The sequence below is a fragment of the Condylura cristata genome, unplaced genomic scaffold (assembly GCF_000260355.1).
Source record: "Condylura cristata isolate star-nosed mole 26May11 unplaced genomic scaffold, ConCri1.0 scaffold00025, whole genome shotgun sequence".
Lineage (NCBI taxonomy): Eukaryota > Metazoa > Chordata > Mammalia > Eulipotyphla > Talpidae > Condylura > Condylura cristata.
Genome location: NW_004567126.1, coordinates 485,022 through 496,926, shown reverse-complemented (window position 1 = coordinate 496,926; position 11,905 = coordinate 485,022). Strand labels below are relative to the sequence as shown.

The 11,905-nt window shown below is 46.8% G+C and overlaps 1 protein-coding gene across 3 annotated transcripts; it reads right to left on the bottom strand.

Moving 5' to 3' along the window:
• Positions 1-709: 709 nt before the first annotated feature.
• SPC24 (SPC24, NDC80 kinetochore complex component) lies at positions 710-6,514 on the bottom strand. Of its 3 annotated transcripts, none has more exons than XM_012729492.1 (6): positions 6,355-6,514; positions 2,814-2,958; positions 2,571-2,675; positions 2,376-2,452; positions 1,561-1,710; positions 710-1,019 (listed from the first exon to the last, which is right to left on the bottom strand). In XM_012729492.1, the coding sequence occupies exons 1-5, from the start codon at positions 6,512-6,514 to the stop codon at positions 1,604-1,606; spliced, it is 594 nt and encodes a 197-aa protein (XP_012584946.1). In that variant the 3' UTR covers positions 710-1,019; positions 1,561-1,603. The 3 variants fall into 3 exon arrangements, with proteins under 3 accessions (XP_012584946.1, XP_012584947.1, XP_004689071.1); XM_012729493.1 differs by having other exon boundaries at positions 710-984; XM_004689014.2 differs by lacking the exon at positions 710-1,019 and having other exon boundaries at positions 1,471-1,710.
• Positions 6,515-11,905: the final 5,391 nt, after the last annotated feature.

Genomic DNA, 11,905 nt, shown 5'->3' with positions numbered 1-11,905 from the left:
CAGTCAGTTAGGGTTCAAGCTGGCTTTTTGTGATAGAAGAACCAAAATAACAAAGGCATACACAAGATAGAGCTACCTCCCTCATGTAAAGAAGTCCAGCACTGAGGCCTGACTCCATCTATCATCCCTAGAATACTGCACATTCCTTTGTGTGGCAACATAGCTGTTAAGGTGCCAGCTATCACAACCGAAACCCAGGAAATGGTGGAGAGGCAGAGAAAGGTCACACCAAGGCCTTTAAAGTGTTCTTTGAGAAGCTTTCATAACATTTCTGCTTATATTTCAATAGGCTGGGGCCTTCCCCAGTGGTGCAACAGGTTAAAGTGTAAAGTGCAGCACTGTGAAGCTATCGCCGCCACTGTAGCACGAGTTTGATCCCAGCCAGGTTGGTGACCCACATGCCGCAGCAGACCTCTCCTTTTCTCCCACTGCTCCCCTCAGTAGCATATTTCAGTCAATCCACCTGCTTTGCTCCCCACTCTGTCTCTGGTGATTCCTCTTACTCCCCCACCCCCGACACCCATACCTCATTGAAATAAATTCCAATGGCCTGAACTTCACTACAAGGGAGGCTGGGAAATTTGTCTTTTAACCCAGTAGCTGAAAGGGTACCCTTAGAAAAAAGAGAGAATGCATATCAGAGAGGCAGCCAGGGGTTCTGACACAAAACCCACCTTGGAGCTAGAGATGAGCCCCTATGCGAGTCACATGCACTGAGAGTTAGGAGGGGGCACAGTGGAAAATCTGGGCATGGACTAACTATCTGCTTCCCCCTTAAGTCCCAGGGAAATTTTCTTTGGTTGGTGTCTTATCCTTTTAATCAGGATACACTTGGCAAACATCTCTGTATGTTGCTTAATTCACAATTCACAGCATCCAGCACCTCGATGCATCCACAGCTGCACTTGACCTTGCTGTAGCTGGAGGCTGTGGCACCAGCTCACCTTTGACTTCTCTGTCATCCTTGTCTTCAGTACCTAGTACCTTTATGGGCACACAGTGACATCCAAACACATGCCCTGAATGATTAAACAATAGTTAAACTTGAATAAAAAATGACAGGGTCTGCCCTGGTGGCATAGGGGTAAGTCTCAGCGTTATTATGCTAGAATCACTATAGCCTAAGTTTGATCCCCAGCCAGGGAGCTGACCCACATGGCACAGCAGACCTCTCCTGTCTCACCCACTGCTCCCCTCAGCAGTAAGCCCACCTGTTCTGCTCCCCACTCTATCTCTGGTGAATCCTCTCACCCTCCCCCCCACCCCCATATCTCTGGCCTGTATCCCATTTCTATGCATAAATAAATAAATAAAATCTAAAAGAAAAAAGATAAACACCTGGAATTTGTCACCATGTACTACAGAGTAATTTGAAGGTATTGTCACTAACTCACATTAGTCACAGGCCTGCACAGTTAAGTCAGTTCTCTATAGTGACCCAGCCAAGCCATTCAAACATTTAGACTGAAATTGGAGGTGAGGGAGAGGGCAAAATCCTGGAAAAAATCCATTTATGTATAAACATTTAATATTAAGTTGATGTCACCACCAACCACCCACCATGCTGACTCCCTGTGTGCAGGACAGTCTGAGAGGCTCCTGGTTACCACTTCGTGTCCACCAAACTCCAGAGATAGTCACTGATGAATTTCTTGGAGAGCTGGGTGCTGTCCAGGTGAAGGGGCTGGGCAATGCTGGGGCCGTGATGGACTAGGTGGAGATGTAAGGAAACTGCACGTGCAGCCCTGCCCACCACCCACAGGGGAAGGGTAACCGTTGAAAGTTTTGAGACTGAAATTAATGTTTGTAACGAAAGTTCAATTCTCGTAACGCACTATCATTTTTTGAAAATTTGTGGTAAAAGATATGCAAAATTTGCTATCTTCTAGTTCCCAGTTCAGTAGCATTAAGCACGTTCATGTTGTGCCACCATCCCCACCAGCAACCTCCAGATCTTTTTCATCTGAAAAAACTGAAACTCTGTCCCTGTTAAACACTAACTTCTCATACCCTTCCCCCAATGGCTGACTCCCACCATCATCCTGCTTCCTACTTCCGGGACTCTGACTCAAGTCTATGCAGTCACACAGTACTTGTTTCTGTGTCTGCTGATTGCAACAGCACGATGTGCTTCAGGTTCATGTGTGCAGCAGCATGCACCACGGTTTCCTTCTTCTTAAGGCCCAGCAATCGCCCGTTGTACAGACCATCACATTAGGTATCCAGTCATTTGCTGACAAGGCACAGGGGCTGCTTTACCTTTGGGCTAGGAACATGAGTGTGTCTGTCTGAGGCTCAGCAGGATGGGTGGGTCCTATGGAAACATGGGTTCCACAGTGGCTTGCTCAGGGTTTCACTTTTTCCACAAAGGATACTGCCTTTGATCATCCTTGGCTCACAATCATAATCCCATTCAATTTTACTAATCCGGTGATAAAGTTGAGCGACATACCTACATAAGAAAACAGAGAGAGAAAAGTCACCCCAGCATCAACAACGAGCTATAGAACTGAACACACACACACACACACACGCATGCACGCATATGAGTGCACGCTTGTGGGACCTACACTGCTGATGGGATGGTGACTGTGGTGTCTTCTTCAACTTCCCTCTCCTTTCTTTCCAGATCAGCCTCGATCTCCTTGAGCTCGTCCAGTTCCTGGGTGAGCTGGGTAGAGCAGGCAGTTAAGGACCCCTTGCTCTGGAAGGAAAATGGCCCGTGTGCTAACCAGAATCGCACCAGCCCCAGGGCCTCTGGCTCCCACCACATTGACTCTTGAGAAGCATTCAGTGCATGCAAGAAAGGATATAGGAGGCTGTCCTTCAGATGCGTGTCCTCCTCCCCGGCCTTCTGAAGTTCAGCCTCAAGCTGCTGCAGCTTGGCACCCCCCTGGTGCGCCTGCTCCTTTGCATCAAGAAGGTTCTGGGCCACTTCCTTCTCCATAGCCACGATCTCTGCAGGGCAACAGAGAAGGCTTTGGCCCCTCAACTCGGGATCCTTGGTGTCCGTCCTTCCCCAGCAGGGCCCAAGAGGAAGGCCATTTATCTTCCTGCTGCCTCCGCCATACAACCAATATCCCCTTTTCCTTGTCAGCAGCAACCCCTACTCCTACTCATTCTATTTCCAAATGCCTATAACAGAATTTCACCTGAGCCTTCTATAAATGCTCCCATTCCATCAAAATGCATGTAGATCCACAAAATAAAATCCATCCTTCTTTGCAACTAGTACTAATTTATGATGTCATGGCCGAGCAGAACTCACTTTCCCCAACCATTTAGCATGCCGATCCCTTCTCATCTTGCTTGAACAGTCCTTCATCTCTCCAGGACACACAAGTAGCCTCCCCTCCAGGCCCTGCTTTGGTCTCTCTTTGTCAAACTGCCAGTTCTTTCTGCTCTCTGCCTCCAGAGTGGCTGCGTTAGAGGTTAAACATAAAGTCATTCCCCCACTCAAAGACCTCTATTGCCCATGGTCTCCAGCAGAAAATCCAGGCCCCTGTTGGCATTTCTACCAGCCCCTTTTCTCCTGGCTTTTTGCCCCACAGTGTCCTACTTGCTCTTATCTGGCCATAATGATGCCTCATCACACTGTGAACACACCCCCTTTCCCACAGGCCTCACCTCCTCGTGCTGCGTGTTCCCACCACCTGGCACACAAATACCTAGCCTTCAAGACCTCCCAGGCAGTGCCTGATACGGACAGCTGCAGCCTCTCCTGCCCCGGGGAGACTGTGCTTCCTTGGCAGCGCCTATCACATTGACTACTGCTCCTCAGCTTACCTCTTCGAATCAGAAATTGCACCTTATATTCAGACACATCAGCACCTACTCAAAATACATACACTTATGTGTGCTTATCAACAAGGATGGGTACTGAGAAATGTGTTAGGTGATTTTGTGATTGTGTGACCATCATAGTATGACAGCACAGACCTAGATGGTGCAACTTGTGCATACCAGGCTCTCCAGGATGACCAGTGGATATGCTGTCCCCTGTTGACCAGAAGCTCACTGAATGAGGCAAGACTGCACATTGAATGAAACACCCAGAAAGGTTAAAAACATATTAAGGCTACTGTATTTCTTCCTTCCCATAGCCAAAGAAACCTGCCAAGTCTGAGAAAGCACAAATGAAAATGAAAATACCACCCAAAGGGACAATACTGAATTGTTAACAAACTTACACTATGCTAATTTTTATTCCCAGTAATGCATGTTTATGTATGGTTATGAAAATTCAAACACACACATACAAAACCATCTCTAATCTGCTTCATCCCTCTGAAGTAGCCGCTTTGAACTCACTATTTTCTCTGGCTTTAACTTCATATTTCACTGTCTGAGACAGTGTCTGTTAATTTCCTATGAGGACAGCTGATGGTCTGGGGCTCACAAAGTCTTCCTATCACCAGTCACCCTCCTGCCCAGATAACCACGTTTCTGTGGCTTCTTTCCTGGGAAGAGAACTCTTGTGTGTGGACATTTGTTATAAGGCCCGGTTACCTAAGCGCTAAGTGCCTCAGGATGACTTCAGAGCCCTGCTCACTGTGCTCTCACAATCTTCTCAAGAAAGTGACTTAACTCTTCTCCAGCTTAAGAGGTAAAGAATGGAAGGCCAAAGCAGTTCGTTACTTGTCCCCACACACATTCCTCCAGGCTGGATCTTCTTGATTCAAAGTCCTGGCTCCCTAGAACACAGGCTCTTATCCTTCCAGCCCCAAATCCGTGCTGATCTCCCCAAACCATCAATGGAGGGAGGGGAACTAATAGAGAAAAGAGGAAGAAAGAAAGAAGAAAGGAAGGATGGATCTTAAGTATCCATGTTGCTTAGCTGACATTCAAACTCTTCCCTGGGGCTCATAGGCCTGGAGGAGTCTGGATCTGCTGACCTCATCTTCTACCACTTTCTCCTGGGTCTCCAAGTCACCTCATGACCTTTGCATATTCAGTTTCCTCTGGCAGGAACTCTTCCCCTAGAGTAACCCCAGGCTAGCTTCATAGTCACTCAAATGGCACCTTCTTATAAAATAAAACTAACAAGGTACTAAAGCCCCTAGTACCAAAAACACTATGGAAAGCAAGATGGCAGTTCCTCAAAAAAAATTAAACATCAAGTTACCGTTTGAGGGTTGGGATGGAGAGGGAAAAAAGTTATTTTATCTAGCAATTCAATTTCAGAGGAAAAAAAAAAAACCTGAAAGCAGGGACTCAAAACAGGTATTTATATACCCATGAAGCATTATTCACAACAGCCAAGGTGTGGAAGCAACTCAGGTGTTGAAGGATGGAGGGATAGTAAACAAAATGTGGTACATATACATATACATAATAGACTATGTTATTCAGCCCTAAAAAGAATTCAGATACATGCTGCAACATGGATGAACCTTAATGCGAAGTGAGACACAAAATGACGAATATTGCATGATTCTGACAATATGAGGTAGCTAGAGGAGTCAAATTCATAAAGACAAAGGTAGAATAATGGTATCCAGGAGCTGGGGGAACAGGCAGTAGGAGTTAGTGATTAATAGGTACCAAGTTCTGGAAAGGGATGGTGGGAGGTAATGGTTGCACCAGAGTGAATGTAGGTAGTGCCACTGGACTGGACATTCAAAAAAGTCAGTAGCTTAAAATAAAAAGTCCTCATACTAAGAGCAGCAATGACAATGGCAGGACTAGAGCATAGCAGGGCACAAACATCATCTCCAAGAATGTTTCACAGATGAAGAAACTGATACTGAGCTGGGAAATTGCTGGACTGGGATCACCTGGCTCATGAGCTAACTGCTGAAATCCTTAGCCCATCTCCTCCTTGACAAATCCATTTTTCTCATTTATCCTCTGTCCTCACTCTACTAGTACATCAGCCTCCCAAGGGATTTTGTCTGTTGGATAGGTTCCCTGTTGTCATCCAGGGATGACACTACGCCTGGCACATAGCAGGTGCTCAGTAAAAGATGTGAACCATCTCAGCAGAAGATAGGGCTGTCATTTACAACCATCGCACAGATAAGGAAGCTGAGGTACAGAGAAGTAACTTACCTCAAATCTCACAGCTGGGAAGTGAGGGTGGCGGTATCAACACTCAGTGATTTCACCCCTGTGCCCCAGTTCCACCGACCCTGAATCTCCTAGCTCCTACTCACAGAACGCTCAGAATTGGACCAGATCCTGCGAGCTCCTACATTCACCACCGGTAGGTGGTTTCTCTCCTGATGCCCATTTGACGGGAGGGAAAACTGAGGCTCAGAGGGGCGGTGCCCACCCGCCGGTCCCACGGGGGTACAGGGCAGGGAATGGGGTTTCAGGAGAAAGGAAGGGAAGGGGTCTTGCCCCAACCCTCACCCCGCAGTCGCTGTTCGGCGCCATCTTGCGTTTCCAGAAGCCGTTCCACCATCTGTTCGTGGCGCCTAAGCAGTCGTCGTTGCTGCACTTCCGCGCGGTTGGTGCCCAGAAGGCTCAGTAGCCCTTGGCTCACCTCTTCCATGTCGCGGAAAGCCGCCATGACTACGCCGGGACCACTCCCGCGCAAATTTGACTGCCCTTAGGGCCCGCCCCCCGTCCCCGAGCAGACCCGTTTCCATTGGTTTGGTCCAACGTCAATCACCAGTGATGGTGGGCGGGGCTCCGCTTTCGGGTCTGGCCTAGTGCGCCTGCCCTGGATCCTCCGCGAGTCTTAGCGATGACCAATCGGCGCAGGGAGGCGGTGCCTTCGGGCGCGGCGTCCAGCCTGTCGCGCCTGCGCAAAACTGCAAGAACCTGAACCTCTCCAGTCCCGCGCCTGCGGCGTACTGGGCGGGTTCTAGAGGAGAAGCCGGCAAGTACTTAAGGAGTTGTTGGCCTACAGTGCATGCATGGGATACTCATAATAAACATCAATAGTAGAGGCAGAAAAATGGAGTTTGCAGTCAGATTTATTGGGCTTGAATCCCAGCTTTACCACTCACTGTGTTGCCTTGGGCCAATTAAGTTACCCCTCTTTGCCTCACATTCCCCTCCAGTAAAATGAGGGTCTTGGTGGAACCGACTTCAGAGTTGGGGTGAGGATTAAGTCAGGACAGAGCCTGTTTCTATGTAAGCATTGAATAAAACATCCACAGAATGGGTGAGTTAGCTAGCAGGTGAGTTGCTTACCTTGCACAGGACGTGATGGGGTTATAGTGAGGAAAGACAAACTACACACTTTCATGATATATACCTCAAAGTGAGGTAAAGAAACCAACTCAGCAGGTCTGACCAGCATTTTCTACAAAATACAATGGGGGGGAATTAGTGAATTGTGTACAGAGGTTTAAAGTATTATTTTGGGAAATGCCAAACTGTGTACCAGCTGTGGAAGAATACATTTGATTGTCAGGAAAATGGCTGATAAAATAGTTTTTACCTTGCCTTCCTTGTCAATAGGCTGATTCTACAACCAGATCTCAACAATGCTCAGAAACAATGGGGTAAGTCTGCTTTGTTGGGGCTCAGCCCGTGACTCTTCAAAGCCCACAGATCCACGAGCCAGTCCTGATCTGTGTGCAGGTAGGGGCTTAGCTTTTCCCTTTTATATCTGGCTCCAGGATTCTAAGTGGACCAGATTCTTCACTCAACTTGGAGTTAATTCTTTTTTGTTGTTGTTGTTGTTGTTGAAAATCTACCTCAATTTGTTTAAAACAGAAGATCCAAAGGTAGTACTCTTAACTGACCCCACCTTCATTCCAACCAAACTATCCAGGAGAAACTGGTTATATGTTGCTGAGTCCTTTGCCTCTCTGCTTCTCTAAACCATAAATTTTAGGGCAGGTACCTCTCATGAGTACTTTGTTTTGCGTCTTGTAGTTAGCTCTACATGGGTGACCATAGAAGCCATGTTTGGAAATGAACTGAAATGGATAAAGGATCAGACCATGGTTGGTGATGTCCTTCTGTAGCCTGGCAATGAAGCCAGGGTGGTTCCCCCACCCCAAGGTGGTTGCTGGTGAAGACAGATAGCTTCAGGGAAAACTAAAAAATACCGGGATTTTGAGGAGGGGCTTCCTTGGAGAAGAAATAGAGGAGTTAATTCTTTATATTGAAAATGAAAAGCAAGCTGATTGGTGGTAAATGATCCCATCAAACATCTAGGATTGAAAACAGCCATTGAAGTTTGAGGATGAGGAACCCTGAAGATGATATGACAGAGTAAGAGCCAGCTTGAGTCAGTCAGCAGCACCCTTCTGAAGTGAGAAGCATTCATTGGATCACCTTTGAAGAAGGATGCAGCAGACCTCTGCAGACACTCCTGCCCTGTAGACTTCCAAATATCCAGACTTCCCAGACCTCCTTAGAACTTTGCAGAGATCCTGCTGCACCTGCCTCTAGCCCTGCTTCTGACATTGCCTTCAAGGAGCATTGTCGTCCGTGGCCTGATGTCTTAACGAACTGTTGGCTATTGGTTCATACCAATAGCTCGCGAAGAGCTATAGCACTGGCGTTCTGATACTGACCCTGGTGACCAGTACTCTGGCCACTTTTAAGAGCTGTCCCCCACATCTGGTTCTCCAGCATGCCTTGCTGGTGCTGCTGGGTCCATCGTGGTTTGGCCCAGGATCTGGTGCTGTCCAGCATGGCCTTCAGACTGTTGTTGTGGGCTATTGCATTGCCATGTCAGTGGCCTCACCTGTGAGCACCTCCAGCTATCAGAGTGGACCACTCTGACACTGTTGTCTGGTATGCCACCAGCTCTAGGTCCTTGTTGATGGGACAGTGCCATCTAACATAAGTGGCCTTTGTATGGGACTTCTGGACACCATCTAGGGTGAGATAGCTGGCCACTTGTTGCCTTAGAAACTCCTTTCCCTCCTGCCCCAGTCTTCTACTTGTTAAATAAACCATTTTGTTGTTGAACCCTGAGCCAGCGTGATCAGTTGTGTGCATAGGTGAGAACCCATTGACAGTGACTTGTCCCCCACCTTGGGCACTGTCCCTGGCACTCTTAGTACTATTTTAGTACTCTTTCTGTCTTAATTCCTCCTCTTGAATATGTGTGATAGTTTGTGTAAGAAATACAAAGTACAGGGCCTTTCTGGTAGCCTAGAGGTTAAATCTCAGCACTACCATTGGGACAGCCTGTGTTCCATCCCCAGCCAGGGAACTGGCCCACATGGTGCAGCAGACCTCTCCTGTTTGACCCACTGCTTCCCTCAGCCATGTATTTGCGTAGATCTGCTTGTTCTTTTCCCTACTCTATCTTTGGTAAATCCTCTCACCCCCTCACCACAAGCCTACACCCCACAAAAATAAATAAAAATTTAAAAAACAAATAGAAAGTACACTGTGTGACTTCCATGCTTAGGTCAGAAACTAGGATATAACTTTTGCCTGGTGCAGTTCTATGACTTTCCCCTTGCTTAATTTCAGGATACTTTCTCCTGTAGCTGTACTTCCATGTTGTGAGGAGGTCCAGGTGATGTGAAGAATCTTTCAGTAAGGCACCAGCCAAAGCCAGCATCAACTACTAGATGAGTGAGTGTTGAAATTATACAGCCCCTAGCCTTCAGGTCATTCCAGCTGATACCGAGAGGTGCAGAGATAAGCTTCTCTCATCAATCCCTGCTCAAACTGCAGGTTTGTGAACAAGATCAATGCCGTTATTTAATGCCAGTACATTTGGAGTTAGTTTATTTTGCAGCCATAACACCTGTGTTGCTGAGTCACACGTAAAACGCGTATCGTACTCTAGGTCACATAACCCATTGAAAGCCTCTACTCTAGGACCCTCCCTGGTGGCAGAACCGATTAAAGTGCAGCACTGCAAAGCTAGCTCCAGCCACTTCTGTGTGAGTTGGATTGATCCCCAGCCAGGGAGGTGTCCCACATGGTGCAACAGACCTCTCCTAACCCTCCGGCTGCTCCCCTTAGTAGTGTATTTCAGTAGACCTGCCTGTTCTGTTCCCCACTCTGTCTCTGGTGAATCCTCTCACCTCCCCTACATCTCTGACCTGTATCCCAGTTCTGTATGAATAAATAAATCTTTTTTAAAAAGAAAAGAAAGCCTCTAATCTAATGGTAAAATCTTATAACAAATGAACAAGATTATTTTAGACAGAAACACTGCTCTGAAGACAGTAAAACAAAGTTAAAGGATTGAATCATTTGAGTTGGGATGGGGGAGTAGGGTGACTGGGTAAAGTGGTCAAGGATGGAACAGAGGAGGGAACATAGGAACTGGGACGCGAATGCTGAAAGATGTAGAGAAACAAAATGCCTGACAGAAGAAAGTGCAAATGCCCCTGAGGATGGCAAGTTTAATTTGTAAAGGGTCCATGAGGAGTTTGGTGTGGCTAGAGAATAAGCAGTGATGCTACTAGGGGCCCTGAAACTTTTATTCTGGCATAAGAAGCACTGGAAGACATTAGGAAAGAAGAGCGATGGGCTGGGCTGTCTCCAGAGTTCCCAGAATCAAGACAACTTGCTGGCAGCTGGGACAGGAAGCATGAGGAGGAGGAGGATGGTTCCTAGGGTTTTGACTCAAATAACTGGTTGGATGGTGGTGCTAGTGGCCTAGAGGAGGAGGTGCTTATCATGTCCAGAAGTGGTGGTCTGCGTGAGATGAAAATTTAGGAAAGTTTTCAGTACCTGGGAGATATCCATGTGCTGTCAAGTGATGATGACTTGACTATATGAGTGTGCAGACATTTGGTCTGGAGACAAAAATCCAGGCGTTTTCAGGGTGCAACCCAGACCAGATAAGACCACACTGAGTGAGAATGAATGAAGCTCTGAAACCCTACCTCTGTAGAAATTGTAGAAAACAGAAGAAACCAGCAAGACAGAGGAGGAATGGCCAAAGAGGAAGAAAAGAAGCTACAACAAAACTGTTAGGAATGTGATGTCAGTTGACCATCAGGAATCCAAGAGACCTCTAATCCTCAGTGCTTAAGTTTCATGAAATATTTCCCCCAGAAAGACTCCAGGTATGTCCAGGTCCTTAAATTTTTAAACTGGTCATGTAGCTGGAGACATCCTTAGGACAAATTTATTTGGCCATCATGGGTAACATTCACTTGAAATATGATGTGAGTGACAAGAGAGGCTCTTCCTTGAAAGATGTTCATAACATCCATGTTAGAATTTTGTGCAGCTCTGGGGTGAGAAGACCTTCCCCAGTCTTTGTTTCCTGTAGTAGGTATCAGAGGTACACGAGATGACACCTATGATACTGTGATTTGTTGAAAATACATCTACTTGGTCATTTATATGACAAACCAATATGCTTTCATACATATTTGGTCTTCATCCACAGTTCTTGGATCACAGCTCCCCAAAGCCTTTGAACTTCCTAAATGTTAAGGGTATTGATGGTGTCTGTCAACGAGATGAAATCATATCCTGATACTTCTGTGGGAAACAAATGAGGTGTCACGTTGGGTTTGCGGACCCAGTACCAAACAGTGGAATGAACATGGGAGACTCCCCACACCAGCACATGATGTTGGTTAGAGAACCAACCTTGTGATAAGAGGGTTGTAACTGGCAGTGCCACCCTCAGACCTCTGGGGATGGAAAGGGGTAGGAGATTGAGCATAGATTAAATAATGGCTGGGTGATTTAATCTTTGTTCCTGTATAATTCTTTTTTTTTTTTTTAAGATTTATTTATGCATACAGAACTGGGGTACAGACCAGAGGTGCGGGGGTGGTGGTGAGGGGATTCCTCAGAGACAGACCAGGGAGCAGAACAGGTAGACTGACGACATACACTGCTGAGGGGAGCAGTGGATGGGACAGGAGAGGTCTGCTGCGTCATGTGGATCAGTTCCCTGACTGGATGGAACTTATGCCGAAGTGGCTAAGGCTAGCTTTGAGTGCTGTGCTTTAACCCTTTATGCCACCAGGGAGGGCCTGTGCATGTGTAATTCAGCCTTTATTAA

What these genes read in the sequence shown, in the direction of transcription:
- SPC24 (XM_012729492.1), bottom strand. Translation starts at nt 6,514, where the DNA reads ATGGCGGCTTTCCGCGACATGGAAGAGGTGAGCCAAGGGCTACTGAGC. An exon ending in CATCTGAAGGACAGCCTCCT is followed by an intron (nt 2,676 to 2,813) that starts ATATCCTTTCTT and finishes TGCCTGCTCTAC; the next exon opens with CCAGCTCACCCAGGAACTGG. An exon ending in GTCACCATCCCATCAGCAGT is followed by an intron (nt 2,453 to 2,570) that starts GTAGGTCCCACA and finishes TTTCTTATGTAG; the next exon opens with GTATGTCGCTCAACTTTATC.